Source organism: Sus scrofa, chromosome 12 (genome assembly GCF_054392235.1).
Source record: "Sus scrofa isolate SSC_HxYL_T2T_F1_AM1 chromosome 12, Sscrofa_HxYL_maternal_Yorkshire_Landrace_v2.0, whole genome shotgun sequence".
NCBI lineage: Eukaryota > Metazoa > Chordata > Mammalia > Artiodactyla > Suidae > Sus > Sus scrofa.
This window is the reverse complement of record NC_139394.1, coordinates 57,411,105-57,435,346: the sequence shown is the minus strand read 5'-3', so window position 1 is coordinate 57,435,346 and position 24,242 is coordinate 57,411,105. Positions and strand designations below refer to the sequence as shown.

General features: G+C 46.7%; 1 protein-coding gene across 4 annotated transcripts in view; it reads right to left on the bottom strand.

Moving 5' to 3' along the window:
* The window catches only part of PELP1 (proline, glutamate and leucine rich protein 1), a 64,728-nt gene that overhangs the window by 19,815 nt on the left and 20,671 nt on the right, over positions 1-24,242 (bottom strand). For 3 of the 4 annotated variants that reach the window (XM_084985850.1, XM_084985852.1, XM_084985853.1), the window contains 4 exons: positions 8,123-8,187; positions 7,405-7,510; positions 3,601-3,750; positions 3,303-3,374 (listed from right to left, as the gene is read on the bottom strand). In XM_084985850.1, coding sequence (XP_084841976.1) covers positions 3,303-3,374; positions 3,601-3,750; positions 7,405-7,458 — 276 coding nt within the window. In that variant the 5' untranslated portion in view covers positions 7,459-7,510; positions 8,123-8,187. Of the gene's footprint in view, positions 1-3,302; positions 3,375-3,600; positions 3,751-7,404; positions 7,511-8,122; positions 8,188-19,147; positions 19,410-24,242 lie in introns of those variants that run through there. The other variant, XM_021067790.2, reaches the window with a different exon arrangement.

The following is a 24,242-nucleotide window of genomic DNA, read 5'->3' as shown; positions in this document are numbered from 1 at the left end:
GTAGGAGATATAAGATTAACATTTTGGGAGTGCCCATCATGGCGCAGGGGAAACAAATCTGACTAGGAACCATGAGGTTGCTGGTTCAATCCCTGGCCACACTTGGTGGGTTAAGGATCCTGCGTTGCTGTGGGCTGTGGTGTAGATTGCAGATGTGGCTCAGATCTTGCATTGCTGTGATTCTGGCGTAGGCCAGTGGCTACAGCTCTGATTCAACGCCTACCCTGAGAACCTCCATATGCCATGGGTGTGGCCCTAAAAGGACAAAAAAAGACAAAAAATAAATAAATAAATAAATAAAAGACAAACATTTCTGTATACTAGCAATGAAATATTAGAAAAGGAATATAAAAACACCTTTTAAAATTGCACCCTCATAAATTAAATACCTAGGAATAAACCTGACCAAGATGGTGAAAGACTTACACCCTGTGAACTTTTATAGTTTTATACATTAAAATTATGTATAAAATTATGTATACGTTTTATATATTATGTATAAAGTTATGTATATGTTTTATACATTAAGCAAAGAAATTAAAGAGAATTCAAAGAAATGCAAAGATATTCCATGCTCCTGGACTGGAGGAATTAATATCATAAAAATGGCCATATTACCCAAAGCAATCTACAGATTCAATGCAATCCCCCTATCAAATTACCCATGACACTTTTCTCAGAACTAGAATAAACAATCCAAAAATTTATTTGGAACCATAAAGGACCCAGAATTGCCAAAGCCATCCTGAGGACCAAAAACCAAGCAGGAGGCATGACTCTCCCAGACTTCAGGCAACATTACAAAGCTACAGTAATCAAGACAGTGTGGTACTGGTACAAAAACAGACATACAGACCAATGGAACAGAATAGAGAACCCAGAAATAAACCCAGACCCCTATGGTCAGTTAATCTTTAACAAAGGAGGTAAGAATATAAAATGGGAAAAAAACACAGTCTTTTCAGCAAGTGGTGCTGGGAAAACTGGACAGCTGCATGTAAATCAATGAAATTAGACCACACCCTTCACAGCATGCACAAAAATAAACTCAAAATGGCTTAAAGACTTAAACAGAAGACATGGCACCATCAAACTCCTATAAGAGAACACAGGCAAAGCATTCTCTGACATAAACCATACAAGCTTTTCTTAGGTCAGTCTCCCAAGGCAACAGAAATAAAAGCAAAAATAAACCAATGGGACCTAATCAAACTTACAAGCTTTTGCACAACAAAGGAAATTATAAACAAAACAAAAAGACAACCTATGGAATGGGAGAAAATAGTTGCAAATGATGCAACGGACAAGGGTTTAATCTCCAAAATACATATAACTCAACAAAAAAACAACCCAATTGACAAATGGGCTCAAGACCTAAACAGACATTTCTCCAAAGACATCCGGACAGGCCAGTAGGAACATGAAAAATACCCATCACCACTAATTATCAGAGAAATGCAAATCAAAACTACAATGAGATATCATCTCACACCAGTCAGAATGGCCATCATTAATAAATCAATATACAAATAACATGCTACAGAGGGTGTGGAGAAAAGGGAACCCTCCTACACTGTTGGTGGGAATGTAAACTGGTACAACCGCTATGTAAAACAGTATGGAGGTTCCTCAGAAAACTAAATATAGAACTACCATATGATCCAGCCATCCCACTCCTGGGCATATATCTGGATAAAACTATAATTCAAAAAGATACGTGAACCCCAATGTTCATAGCAGCATTATTCACAATAGCCAAGACACAGAAACAACCTAAATGTCCATCTGCAGATGAATGGATTAAGAAGATGTGGTACACCTATACAATGGAATACTATTCAGCCATAAAAAAAGAACAAATCAATGCCATTTGCAGCAACATGGATGCAACTGGAGATTATCATACTAAGTGAAGTAAGTCAGAAAGAGAAAGATAAATACCATATGGGAATCTAAAATAGGACCCAAATGAACCTATCTACAAAACAGAAACAGACTCACAGACATAAACAACAGACTTGTGGTTGCCAAGCGAGAGGGAGGGAGTAGACTGGGAGTTTGGGGTTAGTAGAGACAATTATATTTATAAGGAATAAACAACAGGGTCCTACTGTATAGCACAGGGAACTACAGCCAATCTCCTAGGATAGATCATGATGGAAAAGAATATAAAAAAGAATGTATATGTTTAAAAGACAAACAAGCAAAAAAACCTCCTAGACCTGTCTCTCCTTATTTACTTTGGTGACACCGATTCCACAGAACTACTGTGACGACAAAATAAGACAACCCGTCTTAGATCCTCGGCAGAGTGCCTCACACACAGCAGGTACCGACTTAGGACCAGTTCCCTTTCCACTTTTACTTTTTCTGACTTGGTCACAGAACCATGTGATCTTACTTTCAAGGCAACCTGAATGGCAAACTCATTAGTTGGTAATAATTACTATGATTAACCACATCAGTTATACAAAAAAAAAAAAAAAAAAAAACAAAATGCTAATTTGCCACTAATTACAATTCTCCACAGATTTGTGCATCCATCTGAGTAAGAGGATGCCCATTGGTTTTTCAAGCAACAATGAATGTATCATAACAAGAGAGAGCATTTAATCGACAGAACACCTGTTTGTTCTTAGGTACTAGTTGGCATCAAATTATTCTGCAAACAAATGTGCAATTTCAAAGGCCCTGTTTTGGCAGAATTTGTTAAAAGTTCATTTTTTTGTGAATCTCCTTGAAAACAAAACTCAGATTTTCTCACTGACCTCCCTCCTCCCACACCTGACCCATCTCCACCCTGCCTCTCTGACCTGCTAAGGCCCCGCTGCACAGCCACCTCTGTATTGATCATGACAATTCGGGGGACAGGGTAGGGAAGTCATGGAGGGAAATTAGTCAGGAATATAAGGCGCAGAAAGTGCTGGAGAAGTTGATCTAGGGAAGAAGTAAATCAGGAAGCCTTCCCGGAGGAAATTACAAGAGCTTTAGGAACAAAATAAAACAAAATAAAAAATGGGCAGGCATTCTAGAGGTACAGAGAAGGCAGGGCAGAAAAAGGAAGGCATCCAGGGGTAAGAGCCTGGCTTTGGCATCAGACCTTAAGCAAGTTACTTAATTTCAATGTATCTATGACAATTAAGTGAGAATGCATTTAAGGCCACGAGGTGGCATAATTACAGCTGTGGAGATAGGTGACAATAATCAGAAGACAGGTACCTAAAACCTCAGCATCGGAATCTGAGGTGAGACAGCTACCAAGGTTTATGCTGGGCGGGAGAGGAGCTTCCATGAATACTTACTTTGAGAGATCCACACGCCCGGGGAAAATACGTCATACAAGCCTTCATTCCTTCCAGTGCAGAGAGTTCACACTGTGGGAAAAACAAAGTAAGGAAGAGGCTGGGAGGCCAACGCCCCAGCAGACCCCATCTCCCCCCTCCCCCTCCCCAGGTCCCTCCACCTGCTTCTTGGTGGCTCCCTCTTCTCACTTCTTCAGTCCTACTCCCCAGCCACTGCCCATCACTCTCCTTAATCCACAGGTGCGAATGAAGCCAATAGGAAGAGGGGCTGAGGGGTGGGGAAGGGGGAGCGTCTCACCTCCGGTCTGAGGCCCAGCAGGGAGGTGAGAAGGCCAGGGAGGTGGTTCATGGAGATGTCCCGGAAGAGTGTAGGAAGCTGGGCCGCATAGCGGAGTAGGTCCTTCAGGACAGCCACGGCCAACTCCATGGTGGGGGGCGGGTCCTGGGACTAGAAAGCAACAACACCCCATGCTCCCAACCTCGCCTTTACGGTCAGCGAGGGGGAATGAGAGAGGTGACAACACAGGGCTTTTGACAAACACCACAGCTGATGTCAATATTACCATCAAATCCACTGGGAATAGACTGCACTAAAGATACGGAGCATCCAAAGTAACATATCTGCCCACAGAAAGGACGTGTGTTCACATTTTATACTATGGGTGTCTGGGGGCCCTAAGAACTTGTTTGGAAAAAACTGTAAAAAGCCACACCTTAAAGCTGACTGACCAGCCAATCTCAATAGTTTCTTGATGCTTCCTTCCTGCATTTCCCTGCCAGGAAGGGAGAGGAGGGCTTCTCAGACCGAAAAAAAGTCTCAGCCGCAACAAAACTGCCCCATCCTTCCGAGCTTGCTTCCAGGTGGCTCAAACCAACCCTGGAACTCACGGAGGAAAAAGGGTGTGAATTTAGGACTTCCCTAGAAAATTAACATTTATCTAAAGAAAAAGCATTCAGCACATTACCTCCTGCTAGACCACAGGCCACAGGTTAATTAAACAAATAAGACTGGCTTGTTAGAAAGGCAGACTAGGTAGCACCAGCTACAAACCAGCCCTCAAGACTGTCCAGCGATCCTACTGCATCTCACTGCTTGGCTCCCTCTGCTACTCAGCCCCTCTTCCACCTCCGTCACCTCTGCACCACCCAACCTGCGCCTTCAGAAAAAGCTGAAGCCCAAAGATGGGAACTCCCTCAGCTCCCTCGCCAGCCCCGAACCCCATCTCCATCGGCATCCCCGCTCTGCTTCCTCCCACCCCAGACCACCCCTTCCACCCCTCCCTGCTTCTCGGAACCTGACGCGGTTAACAGCCCCTCTCCAGTCCCTCTCAGGATTCTGCCCGCCCGCCCGCCCAGCATTGGGACAAGCTCCAGTCCCTCCCATCCTAAGAATCCTCCTGAGCTCAGCCTCCACTCGCTCCATCTCAGTTGTGGCCCCCTATCTCTCCCTAACCACTACAGCCAGACGCCCTGACAAGACCACCTGCCTCCCCGATTTCTAGGCCTCCCCCTCGGCGCTCACTCCGGGGCAATCGGGCTTCAGTGTCCACGGCTCCAGCAGACACACGTTCCCGGTCTCATGCCCCTTCAGCTGACAAACAATTTCCAGCCCTCGTCTCGTTCCAGTTCAGAGGGGCGCACAGAGAGACGACTCTGCCCTCTCCGCTTGCACCCCATCCAACCCCCGCGCCTGGTTATCGCCTTTCCGCCTCCTTTGTAAGCTCATCTCCCCCACCTGACCACTGAATGAGGGGTACCTCAAAATCCAGTCTGCGTAAGTACCCGACTTGATCACCTGAGCCTCATCCTCTGCCTCAACTGCCACCTGAATGCTGAGAACTTGTCCCTCCTGTAAAACACACTGACGCCCCCGCCCACTGAAGCCTCGGGGCTGCACTCAGACATCCGGTCACTTTGCTGGCGCCAGGAGAGGGGGACGCTTCCTGACAGGGCTTCTGCTGATGGCCAAGGCCGTCCTCCTGGAATTTTCACCACTCCCCTCCGCACCAGGCTGTCTTCCGGGGCTCTGAGACTCTGGCGTTACCCCAGACACCCCCTCTCCCTGACCCTATTCCATCATCAGGACCTGTCTACTTTACCTCTAAACCTCTACTTCTCATCTTTTCTACTGCCGCCTCCCTCGTCCAGGCCGCCGGGAATGCTCTCCGGGGTCCCTCTAGTGCCTTCCACATGGTCCTTCTGCTGCCACTCTGGCTCCTTTCTGATCCTTTCTCCACACAGCGGCCAGAGTGGCATTTCTGAGTGAAAATCTGATCACGTCACCACCACCTCCTTCCCCCGACTGAAAGCCTTCCACGAATTCCCACTGTTCCAACAATAAAAACTAAACTCCTTAGCAGGCCTACAATATCACCTCCCTCCCCAGTCGCACCTCATCAACTCCAGCCACACCAGCCTGCTTGCGATTCTTCAAATGGGCCAAACTCTTTTCTCAGGGTTTTTGCACACTCAGAACACTGAGAAAACTGAGCCCGACCTACTCCTACGCATCAGCTCAGAAAAGCCCCTGAACCAGTGACCCTGATCCCGCCACCACCCACACCACCCGGTCTGGGTCAGCATCGCACTAGCCGTGCTCAGAGCCCCCCTCCTTCCCCTCCAGGACACCTACTGCAGTTTGTCCCTTCACACTCAGGGCAGGACGAGTCGCTTCCATCAGAACAGGGATCAGCGAGCTATGGACCGTGACTGCCTATTTCTGCACGGCCCACAAGCTAAGAATGGTTTTTACATTTTAAAGGATTGGAAACCAAACCAACGGAACCCGTAAGTGGTTTGTAAAGCCTAAAACATTTTACTATCAGTAAACATTTACTTCCCAGAAAGTTTCCCAAACCCTGCGATCGACTCTCAGCCCCATGAATGCAGGGTCCAAGTACATCTCATCACGTCTCCTCAGAGCTCAGCACACAGCCTGCCACGTGTGCTCAGAATACGCTTGTGGAAAAACTAAGTGGGGATGTCACCAAAGGATGTAAATTTGGACTCTCCACTGTTACTCAGCAGTAATGAATCAGACTAGTATCCATGAAGATGCAGGTTCAATCCCTGGCCCCACTCAATGGGTTAAGGATCCGGTGCTGCTGTGAGCTGTGGTGTAGGTTGCAGATCCGGCTCAGATCTGTCGTTGCTGTGGCTGTGGTGTAGGCCGGCAGCTACAGCTCCAATTAAACCCCTAGCCTGGGAACCTCCATATGCTACAGGTGTGGCCTTAAAAAGACAAAAAAAAAGAAGAGGAAGAAGAGAATTCTCGTCGTGGCTCAGCAGTAATGAATCCAACTAGTATCCATGAGGACGCAGGTTCAATTCCTGGCCCTGCTCAGTGGGTTAAGGATTCAGCATTGCCGTTGAGCCATGGTGTAGGGTGCAGATGCAGCTCAGATCTGGTGACGCTATGGCGCAGGCCAGCAGCTGCAGCTCCAATTCGAACCCTAACCTGGGAACTTCCATATGCTGCAAGTGCAGCCTAAAAGAAAAAAAAAAGAAAGAGGAAGGGTAGGGAAAAAGAAGCAAACACCTGGGAATAGGAACTTTAGAAACATCACTCATTAGAAAAGCTAATGAGGAAGTGAAACAGTCAGAGGTGACAATGTGTGAAAGGTCAAATGCATTAAAATAAGCAGTAGATAAAAATATCAAAAAGTTTAAAAAGATGTTTCTATTTGAGGCTTATCCTCCCTGCTAGAAGGAAACTACTAATTAGTGGGTCTTCAGAACTCAGTTTCTTTTTTTTCTTTTTGCCATTTCTTGGGCCGCTCCAGCGGCACATGGAGGTTCCCAGGCTAGGGGTCTAATCAGAGCCACAGCTGCCAGCCTACGCCAGAGCCACAGCAACGCGGGATCTGAGCTGCCTCTGTGACCCACACCACAGCTCACGGCAACACCGGATTCTTAACCCACTGAGCAAGGCCAGGGATCAAACCCAGAACCTCATGGTTCCTAGTCGGATTCGTTAACCATTGCGCCACGCCAGGAACTTCAGAACTCAGTTTCTAAGCCTCAAAGTCGTACCACATCCAGGATGGAGAATACAGCACGGCTGGGGGTGGGGGCGAAGGCAGGGTGGCAGCTGAGGCCTTACCTGCAGGACCTGCTGGATGCTCCGAAGCCAGGAGACACAGTGCTGCTGGAACATCTCCGTGGGGCTCTCCCCCACCAGCAGGGACAGCAGACACAGGCCCTCAAACCTTACCAGAAAGAGGTGAGTGATGATGAGTGGGGGGTGGCTAGACTGCAGAGAAAGCTGTTCTCCACTCTTTTACCCTCACTGGGCTAGAGAAAGACATCATCTCCAAATCCACCTCGACTTCTAACTCCTGACGTGCTTGGAGGACTTGGAGGGAGGTGCAGGCAGCAGGAAGAAGGGGATGGAAGGAGGGGCACAGGGAACCTGAAAGCTGGAATAGGTCGGGTTCAACACAAACGAGCTCATGGAAAAATCAAACTCTCCACCTTCTTGGGGATGGAGCAACCTCCTGAATCCATGGGGTGGAGAAAACAGAGGGGCAGGTGTATAGCCCTCTTCCTGAAGAAACATCCCCCTTGGAGCTCTCTCTGTAGCACAGCAGGATCGGTGGCATCTTGGGAGTGCTGGGATGCTGGTTTGATCCCCAGCCCGGCACAGTGGGTTAAGGATCTGGTGTTGCCATAGTGGCTTAGGTGGAAACTGAGGCTTGGATCTGATCCCTGGCCCAGGAACTCCATATGCCGAAGGGAGGCCAAAAAAAAAAAAAAAAAAAAAAGAAAAAGAAAGAAACACGCCCCTGGAGAAAAAAAAAAAAACAGGGTAAAAGACTTACCGAGTTTTGATAGAACCAAGACGGGCATTACTGAGACCCACCAATGCCCCAACAGCTGAAAGGTTCTGGAAGAAAGAAAAGAAGGAAGCGAGTCAGGGACAGGACGCTAAAGACACAGGACTTCTCCAAGCCCTTCCCTGCCCCTGCATCCCTGAAGCCGTTGCTGAACGAAGTTCCCCTTTGAGGCCAAAGACTACTCCTCTAGAGGCCTCTGGCCTTGGCCCTATTCTCAGTAGGTGACACACACAGCAGCCTGTCCCGCAGGCCTTCCTCAGGTTACACCTTACCTGACCCCGCCCCACCTCCTACCCAACAAATCCGTGCTGTCCAGAGGGCTAGACAGCCCCGCTCAGCCCAGCTACCAGGCTTCCAAGACAAGCTCCCTCACCCGTTTCCCTGGACGGCACCCAGCCCCGAGGGACATCCCGAAATGCTCGCTGACTGGACCCTGAACTCATCCCACACCCTCCTCCCTTCACCCCAAACAAATCCTCCTCCCGCCATTCCTAGCGTCCTCGAGCAGCAAGTGCCAGCACAGACCAAGGCAATCGGAGCCTCCTTCCCCCACGGCCGGGAGCCCTGAGGAGGTTTCCCCCTCGGCCCTCCCCCAAGCGACCTCTCCGTCTCCCAGATGTTTCCCCTCCCGGCCCCTGGGTCTCCCCAAGCGGACGCATCACTCATTCCTTCAACAAACATGTTCCGCACTGAGTCAGATGAAGGAATACAGAGCTGAATAAAATAAATAAGGTCTCTGTCTCATGAAGGGAAGTGGTGATCATTTACTCAACCAACGTTTATTTATCTGCTTCATGTGATCCACTGTTTGAGGTGCTAGGGAGCGGATGTTCTTTGAGGAGACAGAAATAAACATATGACCAAATAAGAAACAGCATACTGGACAGCGCCAGGTGCTACAGAGACGAATAAAGCAGACTAAGGAAGGAAAGCAGGGACAGAAGACAGCGTTTCATGTGCAGCGGACACACGGCCCGCTCTAAAAGGCCACCTGAGCAGAGGAAAAGGAGAGGGAGACAGACCGATGCACTCACATGTTGCCTGCGGGAATATAAAATGGTGCAGCCACTTTGGAAAACAGCCCAGCAGTTCCTCAAAAGGTTATAGACAGAGGAGTTCCTGCTGTGATGCAGTGGGTTAAGAATCCAAGTGCAGGAGTTCCTGTCGTGGTGCATCAAAAACAAATCTGACTAAGAACCATGAGGTTGCAGGTTCGATCCTTGGCCTCACTCAGTGGGTTAAGGATCCAGTGTTGCCGTGAGCTGTGGCGTAGGTCAAAGACGTGGCTGGGATCTGACATTGCTGTGGCTCTGGCGTAGGCCGGTGCCTACAGCTCCAATTAGACCCCTAGCCTGGGAACCTCCATATGCCGCAGGTGCTGCCCTAAAAAGGACAAAAGACAAACAAAAAAAGAATCCAACTGCAGTGGCTGGGGTTGCTGTGGAGGTGTGGGTTCAGATCCCGGCCTGGTGTAGCGGGTTAAAAGGATGCAACACTGCCACAGCTGCAGCATGGGTCACAACTATGGCTTGGCTTCAACCCCTGGTCCAGGAACTTCCATGTGTTGGGGTGCAGCCATTAAAAAAAGAGAAAAATTTGCAAGAAAGGAGTGACCAACAGTCACGAATACTACAGACAAGTCAACCAAATCTGACCTTTGAACTTAACATCTTGATGGTCACTAGTGACCTTCAAGACTTACCAGGTGCCTAGGAAGGCGGTATCTCAGTGAAGTAGTTAGGCGAAAAGCCTAAATGGAATGAGTTCTAAGGGACAACTAACAGAGTCATGACGCACTCAGGGGAGTGTCTCTACTGGACACCAAGACAAGTGGGTGAAAGGGTGTCAAGACACAAGATTATACAAGCTCCCCACAGGGAAAAACCTAACTTTTCACTGAGGAAAGCTGGCAGACATCACCTTAACCCATAATCAAAGTTACTATCACCAGGAATGGGACAAAGAGATATGGCCTGTCTCTTGATACGATGCAGCAAGAAAGGCATACAGCATTTCTGCAAGATGCTCACCAAAAATATACAATCTGAACATAATCATCAGAAAACAGCGGACAGGGAGTTCCTGCCGTGGCTCAGTGATTAATAACGAATCCGACTAGCAACCACGAGGGTTCGGGATTGATCCCTGGCCTTGCTCAGTGGGTTAAGGATCCGGTGTTGCCATGAGCTGTACTGTAGGTCGCAGATTCGGCTCGGATCCCGCGTTGCTGTGGTTCTGGCGTAGGCCAGTAGCTACAGCTCCAATTCGACTCCCAGCCTGGGAACCTCCATATGCCGCAGGTGCAGCCCTAAAAAAGACAAAACACAAAAGACAAAAAAAAAAAAAAAAAAGAAAGAAAAGAAAACAGTGGACAAACTGAGGCACATGCTATAAAATAACTATCCTGTAGTCTTTGAAAATACCAAGATCCTAAGAAATTTTTCTTTTGCTATAAAAAAACTTTGAGGACACTTAGGACAACTGACAAAATTGGAATAAGATCTATATATTAAATCATTTACTGTATCAATGTTGATTTTCTGACTTTGATGATGGAACGTGGTTATGCAAGGGAACGTCATTGTTTTCAAGGCTAGACACACGCAAGTATTCAGAGGCAAAAGGGCATCATGTCTGCAACGTCCCCCAGTGTGGACCCAGAGAAAAATACGCACAGAGAGATAAAACAAATATGCATTTATGGGAGTTCCCGTTGTGCGTCAGTGGAAATGAACCCGACTAGTTTCCACGAGGATACAGGTTCGATTCCTGGCCTTGCTCAGTGGGTTAAGGATCCAGCGTTGCTGTGAGCTATGGTGTAGGTCAAAGACACGGCTTGGATCCTGCGTTGCTGTGGCTGTGGCGTAGGCTCTGATTCGATCCCTAGGCCGGGAACCTCCATATGCTACAGATGCAGCCCTAAAAAGTAAAGCAAAAAGTGAAGTTAAAGTTCTCTTGTGGCACAGCGGGTTAAGAATCCGGCATTGTCACTGCAGCAGCTTGGGTCACTGCTGTGGTTCGGGTTCGGTCCCTGGCCTGGGAACTTCCACATGCCAAGGGCACAGCCAAAAAAATAATAATGATAAAATGGTGACATTTAGAGAATCTAGAGATGGGATTAAGATGGCGGAATAGAAGGACTGGAGCTCAACTTCTCTCCTAAAAACAACAAAATTCACAACTAAAAGCTGAGCAATCTTCACTCAAATGGACCAGAAACCTTAAAAAAGATATCCTACTCCAGAAGACAAAGAGGAGGCCACATCAAGAGGTAGGAGGGGCGATTTCGTGATATAAACAACCCCATATCTCCCGGGTGGGAAGCCCCACAGACTGGAAACTAAATGGTTCACAGAGACTCACCTACAGGAGTGAGAGTTCTGAGTCCCACATCAAACTCTCACATGTGGTGATCTGGCACTGGGAGAAAGAGCCCCTGGAGCATCTGGCATTGACGGCCAGTGGGGCTTGTGTGCAGGAGCTCCACTGGACAGGGGAAAACGGAGACCCCATTCTTAAAAGGCACACACAGACTTTCATGTGCATGGGGTCCCAGGGCAAAGCAAAGCTTCCATAGGAATCTGGGTCAAACCTGACTGCATCCTGGGAAAACAGGGGTGAATGTGGCTTGTTGTGAGGGAAAAACATTGGAAGCAAAGCTCTCGGGAATATTCAGCAGCGTGCCTTTCTCTGGAGGTAGGCATTTTGGGAAGACCTGGCCCCACCCATCAGTCAGGGCTGAGAAGCCCCAGGGCAAACAACAATCCAGGTGGGATCCCAGCACCACCCCTCAGTAAAGAGGCTGCCTAAGACCCCTCAGGCACACAGCCCACCTCTAATCCCATCCAGAGACCAAGTCCCACCCACCAGAGGGATTACAATCAGCCCCACCTACCAGTGGGCAGGCATCAGTCCCTCCCATCAGGAAGCCTACAGCAAGCCCCCATACCGACTTGAGCCACAAGGGGGGCAGACACCAGAAGTAAGAGAGGCTACAACCCTATTATCTGTAAAAAGGTCACCACATCAAAAACCTATAAAAATGAGAAGACAGAGAACTGTAACTTAGATGAGGGAGAAAGGAAAAACCCCAGAAAAATCAGCTAAGCGATGAGGAGATTCTCAGCCTCCAGGAAAAAGACTTTAGACTGTTGACATATACACAATGGAATATTACTCAGCCATTAAAAGTAATGAAATACCAGCATTTTTAGCAACATGGATGGACCTAGAAATTATCATGCTAAGTGAAGTCAGCCATACAATGAGACACCAGCATCAAATGCTTTCACTGACATGTGGAATCTGAAAAAAGGACAGACCGAACTTCTTTGCAGAACAGATGCTGACTCACAGACATTGAAAAACTTATGGTCTCGGAGTTCCCGTTGTGTCGCAGTGGTTAACGAATCCGACTAGGAACCATGAGGTTGCGGGTTCGGTCCCTGCCCTTGCTCAGTGGATCAACGATCCGGCGTTGCCGTGAGCTGTGGTGTAGGTTGCAGATGCGGCTCGGATCCCACGTTGCTGTGGCTCTGGCATAGGCCGGTGGCTACAGCTCCGATTTGACCCCTAGCCTGGGAACCTCCATATGCCGTGGGAGCGGCCCAAAGAAATAGCAAAAAAAAAGACAAAAAAAAAAAAAAAAGAAAAAAGAAAAACTTATGGTCTCCAAAGGAGACGGTTTGGGGGGTGGGGGGATGCGCTGGGGGTGTGGGATGGAAATCCTGTGAAATTGGATTGTTATAATCCTTATACAACTACAGATGTGATAAATTCATTTGAGTAATAAAAAAATAAAATAAAAAAATAGAGAATCTAGGTGAAGGGTATATTATTTCAAATTTTCTAAAAGTTGTACATCATTTCAAAGTAATATTTAAAAAAAAAGAAAAAGAAGAATGGAAGAAAGTGCAAATGACAACGACTCTTTCTGAGAAGTTCTGCCATAAAGAGAAGTAGAGAAGTGGAGCAGGAGCTGGAGGGAGACTTTTTTTAAGCAGTCTTGAGCTATGCGCTGATGAAAATGACCTAACAGAGAGGGAAAAGCTGATGAAGTAGAGAAGCGATGTACTTGTGTGAGTGGAGAAGGGATACGTGTGTATAAGCAGAAGGCTGGCCTTGGCAGGGGCATGGCCCAGCTCACCCCTAACAATGGGAGGGACGGCAGAGCAGACAGGCACAGACACAGGCAGACATGGTGGTGGGAGCCTCTGGGAATTCCCAGCCTACTCTACCTACTTTCTCAGTGAAATGGGAAGAAGGTCATCGGATAAAGGTAAGGATGGAAAGATGTAATCAGAAGTCCTCTAGGAGGAGTTCCCATCGTGGCTCTGTGATTAACAAATCCAACTAGGTACGATGAGGTTGCGGGTTGGATCCCTGACCTTGCTCAGTGGGTTGAGAATCCGGCATTGCCATGAGCTGTGGTGTAGGTCACAGACGCGGCTTGGATCCCGCGTTGCTATGACTCTGGCCTAGGCCGGCGGCTGAAGCTCCAATTGGACCCCTAGCCTGGAAGCCTCCATATGCCGTGGATGTGGTCCTAGAAAAAGAAAAAAAAAAGACCAAAAAAAAAAAAAAAAAAAAAAAGTTGTCTAGGAAAGTGGAAATGCAACAGGACTGCCAGGCAACACTAAGGGTCCACTAGAGATGATGGCCATGAATTTCAAGTGAGGCCAGCCAAAAACAAACAAACAAAATGAGACCAGCCGGATGTGCACTGTGGTATATGGAATGACTGGCCAAGAAGGACCTGCTGTAGAGCACAGGGAACCCTACCTCATATTCTGTGATAATCTATATGGGAAAAGAATCTGAAAAAAAATGGATGTATATGTTGAACTGAATCACTCTGTTGTACAGTAGAAATTATCATGTCACTGTAAATCAACTGTACTTCAAGAAAACTTTAAAAGGGCGGGGGGGACAAAGATTAGGTCCCTCTCAAAGCAGACATTTAAAGCCGGGTAAAGAACAGAGGAGGTATTACGTATCTGTGTCACCTGCTGAGCAGGGGTGGGAGGTCCAGGGGAAGAGAAAGGAGAGAGAAAAGAGACATTTCAAAATTAAAGAAATTTTAAAAGGTTAAAGAAGACTGTGGCACAGTGGGTTAAGGATCTGACTGCAGCAGCTCCGGCTGCTATGCAAGCGTGGGTTTGATCCCTGGCCTGGGAACTTCCATATGTCCCAGGGGTGGCTGAAAAAGAAGAAAAAAAAAAAAAGGAATTTCCAAATAGAATTAAGTTTTGTGAGGCATAATGTCACAAAATCATGTCCTCGATTCTTTAGGGAATTGATAAAATTATAAACAAAAGTAATTTATTTTACCATGGTTAAGACTTTTCCAACAAATAAACTTCTCATCAGGAAGGATGAGGGAAAAGAGAGTGAGACAGCCAATCGGGAAACATGCTATGTTTTTCTCCAGCTGTACCGAGCTGTGCAAGTGCAGGCACCAAAAAAGCAGAGCTGGATTTAACATAGACGGGGTGCTGCCAGGCAAGCACAACAACGGGAAGGGGGCAAGGAAGTGATTATAATGGAATTTAAACCAAGTAAAAAGAGAAAAAGAACCTGACAGATAATAACGGAATAAACTAAGAACAACCAAAATGGGATGGACTACTGTATTTTTTAAGAGTGTTTACAGAATTCCCAATGTGGCACAGTGGATTAAGAATCCAGACTGGATCAGTGCAGAGGGTTAAAGGATCCGGCATTACCACAGCTGCAGCTCGGGTCTCAGCTGTGGCTTGGATTCAATACCTGGCCTGGGAACTTCCATATGCCCCCAGTGCATCCAAAAAAAGAAAAATAAATTTAAAAAATAAATAAAACAAGGTGTTTAGGAAAGCCTCCCTCTGAAATGATGGCATGTAAGCTGAAACCTAAATAAGCAGCCTCCTCACTAGGGAGTCTCCCAGCAAAGAATGAAGGAACTGATGAGCAATGGCCTCAGCTGCTGCAGAAATGAAACCAGCCTGGGTGGCTGGAGCACAGTGAAGACAGGCCAGGAGTCATGGGAGATGAAGTCAAGAGGCCAGCAGAGGCCACACTGTGTAAGGCCTGGTGCAATAAGTTACTGTACGGCTTCAAGCAGGAGGATGCTATAATCTTATTGAAATTTTTAAAAAGATCACCAGCTACTGGCTACAGGATAAGACAGTACAAAGCCCTTGGAACATGAAGAACAAGACCCTCTATCCTTCAAAGTATGTGCAATTACAGGGGAAATGAGATATGAGATTTGCTTTAAAATGCTTTACAGGGGCAGGGAGGTGGGAGGCAGTTGGGAAAGTGGGAGTGAAACAGACTGGCAAAATGTTCATTGTTAAATTTGGGTGATAAAGACGATAGCCAAGACATGGAAGCAACCTAAATGTCCACGGACAGATGACTGGCTTAGGAAGATGTGGTGTATATACACAATGGAACACTACTCGGCCATTAAAAAGAACAAAATAATGCCATTTGCACCCACATGGATGGAACTAGAGACTCTAATACTAAGTGAAATAAGTCAGAAAGAGAAAGATAAATACCATGATACCACTTATATCTGAAATCTTTTTTTTTTTTTTTTTTTTTTTTGCTTTTTAGGGCCGCACCTGTAGCATATGGCGGTTCCCAGGCTAGCGGTCCAATCAGAGCCACAGCCACAGCCACGCCAGATCTGAGCCACGTCTACGACCTACACCACAGCTCACAGCAACACCAGATGCTTAACCCACTGAGCAAGGCCAGGGATCGAACCCGCAACCTCACAGTTCCTAGTTGGATTTGTTTCCACTGCACCATGATGGGAACTCCTACATCTGGAATCTAATATATAGCATAAATGAACCTTTCCACAGAAAAGAAAATCATGGACTTGGAGAACAGATTCGTGGTTGGGGAGGAGGAGGGGGAGGGAGTGGGATGGATTGGGGACTTGGGGTTAATAGATGCAGACTATTGCCAGTGGACTGGATAAGCAATGAGATCCTGTTGTATAGCACTGGGAACTGTATCTAGTCACTTATGATGGAGCATGATGGAGAATATGAGAAAAAGAATGTATGTATGTATGTATGTGTAACTGGGTCACCTTGCTGTACAGTAGAAAACTGACAGAACACTATAAACCAGCTCTAATGAAAAAAAATAAAAATCATTGTGTAAAAAAAAATTTTTTTAAATTGGGGTGATAAAGAGAACATAGGGTGGGTGTTTCAAAATACTATTTGCTCTACTTTTGTGTCATCTGAAATTTTCCATAAGTTTTTCTTTTTTAAACTACATGCAAAAACAAAACAAAGCAAAGCCCAGTTGTGTAGGTATGGGAGGAGGTTGAGTGTAATAATTTCAATACAGTGTAATAAAGAGCAGCCAAGCATAGGTGGTTTGCAAAGGTTTCCCAAAGGCAATAACAAATAAATACTGAGTTGAAAAGATAGGGTGGTGGGGAAGCATAGGGAGGGATTCTAAAAAGCAGAAGGCTGTAAGTGCAAAGGCCCTGAGGCAAGAAAGCCCAGGTACTGAAGGATTTTTAAAGGCAGCAAACAGGATCTGGATTTTGCTTTAGAAAGCTCACTCCGGCTACTGTGTGTGAAATGGATTAAAAAGAGCAAGACTGAAAGCAAGGAGACCAGTTAGGAGACCAGTTGCTACAGCACAAGCCAGAAATTGTGAACTGTGCTCAGGTAGCTCCATTTGGAAACTACTAAGTTTGCAGTACCTGTGGGAAAGCAAAGTTGGTGATGAAGCTTAGAGGGACTGACCAATCAATGGATCTCTTTATATCTCAAGCTCCAGGTTTATTCACTTACCTTCATTTCTCATCTCAATTAAACTAGAAATTTGTGAAGGAAAAAGATAATGGCTTACTAATCTACGTAGAGATGAAGAATAGTAGCTAAGGAGTTCCCATCATGGCACAGCAGAAACAAATCTGACTAGGAACCGTGAGGTTCGATCCCTGGCCTCCCGCAGTAGGTTAAGGATCTGGCGTTGCCGTGACCTGCGGTCTAGGTCACAGACTTGGCTCGGATCCCAAGTTGCTCCCATTGGACCCCTAGCCTGGAAACCTCCATATGCCTCCGGCGCTGCCCTAAAAAGCAAAAAAAAAAAAAAAAAAAAAAAAAAGAATAGTAGCTAACACGTAACAGATACTCAATGAATGTTCGCTGAATGAAAATCTACAAGGAAGCAAAGGAAACCCACCACACAGTTCTCAATCCAACACACAGTAGAAAAAGTTTCAAAGCAAGATATACCCAAAAATGCAGTAAAGCAAATATTAAAGAGGAAATCTAACTTCTTTACTCAAAATGCTTCTAGTCTTTAAAAACTTAGGAGAAAATAAGCAAGACATTAAGTTCATGTAGCTTAACTTGAGGGAAGAGGGGAAGACTTGAAAGGGACGAAGAAAATCACACATTTATGGGCAGAATAGATAACATTTCCAAAATACTTAGGAACCACATCGGTCAGAGGAGGTGAACTGGGCTGTTATCAGAGGCATGGTTTTGTCCCCTCAACGAGGACTAATGTTAATATAAATAAATGAAGTCATCTCTGATCAATTTGGGGCTAAGATTATTGAACCGCCTCAGGTGCAACAACTCTCTTCCCGGAAGGAAGCACAGAGCTGGGAAGGTCTCGCTAACAAAGGCTGGACAAGGAAGACCTCATGTACATGGGTCTTGAAGCATGGGTAGAATCAGGAAGAGGGTAAGGGGGAGAAAATGGAGCGCAGGCGATATTAAAGGTGGACCAATCATAGGTTAGATAGTTAGGTCCTCTTAGAATCAGTACTTTCACCTGGGCAAGATGATGGGGATTTAAGATCAGATGGGGGCAGTGGGAAAGATACGGAAAGGAGTGGATGGATCTGAAAGCTACTTAAGTGATAAAATCAAAAGGACTTAATTGACTGCAAATGGAGGTGTGTGAGCATGAAGAAGGTGTTTAGAGTGACATCTGGGTTTCTAGGTTGCACAACTGAATGGCTGTAAGAGTCTACCCTAGCATGATCCAAAAGACCCTTCTTTAATTATTCATTTATTTTTGTCTTTTTAAGGTCACATCCGTGGCATATAGAGGTTCCCAGGCTAGGGGTCAAACCGGAGCTGTAGCCGCCGGCCTACGTCACAGCCACAGTAATGCCAGAACGGAGCAGCGTCCGCGACCTACACTACAGCTCACGGCAACGCAGGATCCTAAACCCACTGAGCGACACCAGGGATGGAACTCGAGTTCTCATGGATGCTAGTCAGATTCGTTTCCACTGAGCCACGACAGAAACTCCCAAAGGGCCCTTCTAAGCCAGTCTACACAGCGCTGCATAATCTATCCACTGCCTCATCGGGCCCACTCTCTCTCCGGCCACCTCTGAACCCCAGGCAAAATGTTCCCACCACAGGACCTTCCCACATGAGCCTTCCGCTGACTGAACCGTCCTTCCCATTTTCCTTCCCTACCCAACACCCACTCATCCTTGGGGATCTCGCTTTAAACTCCAGTACCTCAGGAAAACCTCTGCAATTCTCCAGACTATGTCAGTGGTCCCTAATATACCATTCTCATAGTTTTTCTCATAACATTTTGTTCATCGCCATCGCATCTATAACGAGCGCCCAGGACCCGGCCCTCAGTAAGAGCGCAGTAAACAGGTGTCCATTCACTCAGTCGAAACTATCCGCGAAACAGATACTGCCTGAGGAAAAAGAAACTAAAGATCACATATCTAGTGAGTGATGTGGCCTGGGATCGCACCCATTCACGTGTGTCCACCAACAGCCTAGCAATATAGAAAAGAGGCCCTTCCTCTTCCCTAAATTTCTTCCATTCGTGGCTGATAAAGAAAAATGGGTGAATCTCGTCCAGACTAATGTCTGGATCCACTTTCTGCCCCCAGTTCTCCTTCCCTACACCTCCCCACTGCAGCTGCAAAGCACCAAGACCCCTGCGCACAAAAGCTGCGCCAACCTTCCAACCCGACCGCCGGCCAGAGGGCCACAGACTCACCGGGGCCCCGCCCACCGTCCCATGTAGCCGCAATAGGCACATGAGCCCCGGCAAGTGTGGGGCCGAGGGGGCTGGGGGATGCACGGGGGCAACGGTGGATCCCGCTCGCGGCTGCAGCAACCCCGACACGCTATCCAGCAGCAGCAGGCGAAGACGCGGGACCGAGACCACCGCCGAGAGACCCCCGGTCCCGCCGGGAACCCCGGCCGCGGAGCCCGCAGAGGGTCCGCTGAGAACCGCCGCCGCCATCTTCACCCGGACTGTAGTGGTGGCGTGGCGCGATGACGCAAACACACCGCGACGCACGCCTCGAGGGGAAGGGGCGTGAGGAGGGGGCCGTGGTCTTGCGCGTTGCGTGCACGGCGGTTGGACTGCGCGTTCGGACTGGAAAGGAGCATGCGCGGCGTGGAGAGACCCAGGCGCCCCCGCGGCGGGTGTGTGGCTCCCCAGGTGTGCCTGGCGGATGGGCAGGGTCGAGGGTGGGCCGGGGGCGGGCCGGGGGCGGGCCAGCGGCGCTTAGAGAGCACGTGGTCAGGACTAAAGGCGCCGGAATCGAAAGCTAGCCTTTCAAGTAGCGGCGTCTCTGGACCCTTTCAACCTAGGCCGCACTGATACCTGAGGAACTGGTCTTCTTGTGTGAAATCTTAAACGTTTTTAACTACATTTACAACCACAGAAAAGATACAATACATGCGCCTTGCAAAAAATTCAAACAGTAAAGAAAGCATAAAATACAAAGAGAAACCCCCCCTCCCCTTTCTCCAGTACTGTGTATACTTTCCTAGTATTTGTCTACACACAGATACGAAAATACATAGTTTATTCTGCAAGAGCGGGGTGTGCTTTTTTCACTCAGTATATGTTTTGGGCAACTTTACGCTGTTTTTTAAGCAGCATGGTACAATGAGTTCCCAATTTCATTGCTAAGTATTTACCGATGCTCCAGTTTCTCCCAAAACACTTCAGTGACCACCCTAACAGCGCTGTGCGTTTTTTTGTGCACAGACATAATCTTTTGAATCTAATAAAATCCAAATCCAAGATTCGAATCCAAGGGTCATCTCTCTTGTTGTACTCTGATCCTTCTTCAAGTCCTGGTATTCTGCCTCCAAAATACACTAACCCAATAGGGTTCATTTTTCTCTATTTATCTCCAGTGCCACGCTGAGCCAAATCACCATTGTCTCTCACCTGGCCTCTTGAACACTAGCCTCCTGCCAGTGGCCTCCTCACTGCTCACCTTGTTCTCCTACTGGCCTTCTCCACACAGCAACCAGACTGGTCTTTTCAAACCTAATTAAGTTCTCACTCTCTGCTTAAAGTTCTCCAATGACTTCCAAACATCCTGTGAATGAAATCCCATTGCTTTCACCTTGGCCTACTTCATCAGACCTATACCCATCTCTCTAACCTCAGCACCTGAGTTACCCAGCCTCTTTCCCTAACTTTGAGCCAAACTAGCCTAACTTTCTACTCTCCAGCCATCCCATTCCTGTGGCAGTGCTTTTCCCTAGAGAAACTTTGCTTTATCGGAGTATAAAATTTTTAAAATTTATAGTATTTACAAAGTTCTATTAGTTTCAGGTGTATAGCATAAGTGAATAAGGCATACATATAAATGTATCCACCCAGGAGTTCCCATCGTGGCTCAGTGGAAACAAATCTGGCTAGTCTCCATGACGACGCAGGTTCGATCCCTGGCCTTGCTCAGTGGGTTAAGGATCCCATGTTGCCTTGAGCTGTGGTGTAGGTCACAGCTGCAGCTCGGATCTGGCATTGCTATGGCTGTTGCTATGTAGGCTAGCAGCTACAGCTTTGATTTGACCCCAGGCTTGGGAACCTCCATATGCCTCGGGTACAGCCCTAAAAAGACAAAAATAAATAAATAAATAAATCCATTCTTTTTTCCCATATAGGTTATTACAAACTATTGAGTAGATTTTCCTTCTGCTCTACAGTAGGTCCTCATTAATCATCTGTTTTATACAGTAGTGTATATGTACTATTCCCCACTCTTCCCCAATTCTCCCCTTCCCAGAATAGGCTCCTTTTTTTCTCTTTTCTTGTATGGCCTCACCCACAGCATATGAAAGTTCCCGGGCCAGGGATTTAATCTGAGCCACAGCTGTGGCAACGTCAGATCCTTTAATTCACTGTGCTGGGCAGGGGATCGAACCTGTACCTCCACAGCAACCTCAGCTGCTGCAGTTGGATTTTGTGTGTGTGTGTGTGTCTTTTTTTAGGGCCGCACCCATGGCATATGGAGGTTTCCAGGCTAGGGATCAAATGGGAGCTGTGGCCCCTGGCCTACACCACAGCCACAGCAACGCCAGATCCCAGACACATCTTCGAGCTATACTGCAGCTCACAGCAACACGGGATCCTTAAACCCAGTGAGCAAGGCCAGGGATTGAACCTGCAACCTCATGGTTCCTAATCAGATTTGTTAACCACTGAGCCACAACAGGAACTCCAACAATGCCAGATCCTTAACCCGTTCAGCCACCAGGGAATTCCCTCATCTCCACCATTTCATTCTCATTACCTAGAACAGTGCCTGGCACATAAAAAGGGCTCAATAAATATTTGTTGGATGAATAAATTAATGTGTGTTGGATGAAAGAAAATGCCTATTTTGGAGTTCCCGTCGTGGCGCAGTGGTTAACGAATCCGACTAGGAACCATGAGGTTGCGGGTTCGGTCCCTGCCCTTGCTCAGTGGGTTAATGATCCGGCGTTGCCGTGAGCTGTGGTGTAGGTTGCAGACGCGGCTCAGATCCCACGTTGCTGTGGCTCTGGCGTCGTCTGGAGGCTACAGCTCCGATTAGACCCCTAGCCTGGGAACCTCCATATGCCGCGGGAGTGGCCCAAGAAATAGCAAAAAGACAAAAAAAAAAAAAAAAAAGAAAGAAACTGCCTATTTTGGAGTTCCTGATGTGGTGCAGTAGGTTAAGGATCCCAAGTTTGTCTCTGTGGTGGCTCAGATTCAATCCCTGGCCCAGGGAAATTCCATATGCCATGGGAGTAGTGGAAAAGGAAAAAAAAGAAAAGAAAAGAAAAGAAAATGCCTTTTTTTGTTGTCTTTTTAGGGCCATACCCTTGACATATGGATGTTCCCAGGCTAGGGGTCAAATTGGAGCTGTAGTCGCTGGCCTACACCACAGCCACAGCAACAAGGATCCGAGCTGCGCCTGCAACCTATACCACAGCTCACGGCAACACCGGATCCTTAACCCAATGAGCGAGGCCAGGGATTGAACCTGCAACCTCACAGTTACTGGTCAGGTTCTTAACCCATTGAGCCACAATGGGAACTCAAAAAATGCCTATGTTTAATTTTGACAAGAACTAAGCAAATTGCCCTCTAGAAAGGCTGCAACAGTTAGCACCCCTGCCAAATTATAGAATAGTACTCTATAATTTATGTATCATCCCAAACTACTTATTTTTCCCTTTTATTTATTTTTTTTAATTTCGGTGTAGTTGATTTACAATGCTGTGTCAATTTCTGCTATACAGCAAAGTGACCCAGTTATACACACACACACATATATATACACACACACATTCTTTTTCTCATATTACCTTCCATCATGTTCTACCCCAAGAAATTGGATATAGTTCCCTGTGCTGTACAGTAGGACCGCATTGCTTATCCACTCTAAATGTAAGAGTTTGCGTCTACTAACCCCAAACTCCCCGTCCATCCCACCCCCTCCCACCTCCGCCTTAGTAACCACAAGTTTGGTCTCCATGTCTGTGAGTGCGCAAAACTAGACTTTTTAATTTTGTCAACCGAATGATGAAAAAGAATATCTCCTTGCAATTCTTTCCCTGATCATCTGTGAAATGGAGTAGCTTTTCATATGTTTATTAGACATTTGTATTTCTCTTTATTATCTTTTCGTATCTGTCACCCATTTTTCTATTGGGTTGTTTATCTTATAAATTTATAGGAAGTCATTATAGATGTGGGAATTTATTCTTGATTGTTATATGTGTTGCAAGTTTGCAAGGGTTTTCTTTCCAATTTGCCTTTCTATTTTGTGATATTTTAATCTCTTAGTCTCTTTATTTATTTATTTTGTCTTTTTGCCTTTTCTGGGGCTGCTCCTGCGGCATATGGAGTTTCCCAGGCTAGGGATCGAATAGAAGCTACAGCTGCTGGCTTATGCCAGAGCCACAGCAATGTGGGATCCAAGCTGCGTCTACGACCTACACCACAACTCACAGCAATACCAGATCCTTAACCCACTGAGAGAGGTCAGGGATCAAACCCGCAACCTCATGGTTCCTAGTCGGATTAGTTAACCACTGAGCCACGGCGGGAACTCCTCTTAGTCTCTTTAAACTAAGGTATTGTGATCAAGGGTACAGATTCAGGAGCTAGACTGCTGGGTTCAAATGCCAGCTTTGCCTCTTGCTGGTTGTATGAACTTGCAAGTTACTTAACTCTGCCTCCATTTCTTTATCTATGAAATGGGGCTATCATAGAAACTTAACTTATAGGGTTGTTAAGATTAAATAAGTTAAATTTTTTTTTTTTTGGTCTTTTATCTTTTTAGGGCCACACCCAGGGCATATGGAAGTTCCCAGGCTAGGGGTCGAATTGAAGCTACAGCTGCCGGCCTACACCACAGCCACAGCAATGCCAGATCCGAGCCTTGTCTGCAACCTACACCACAGCTCATGGCAATGCCAGATCCTTAACCCACTGAGCGAGGTCAGGGATTGAACCCGCAACCTCATGGTTCCTAGTGGGATTTGTATCTTCTGAGCCACAATGGGAACTCCGAGTTAATATTTTTTAAATTCTTGGGACAATGTTTGGCACATGGTAGATACTACCTGTAAAGTGTTACCTGTTATTTCAAGCCCTGGAGTTTGGTATCTTGGGAGCCTTTCCCTAACTTCCAAGATTAGAAATACTCTTCTATGCTTTCTCCTAATACTTTCCTAGTTTTATTCTGTGCATTTAGATCTTAAACCACTTACAATTTATTTGGGGAGTTCCTGTTGTGGCTCAGCGGATTAAGAACCCAACTAGTATCCTTGAGGATCCAGGTTCGATCCCTGGCCTCACTCAGTGGGTTAAG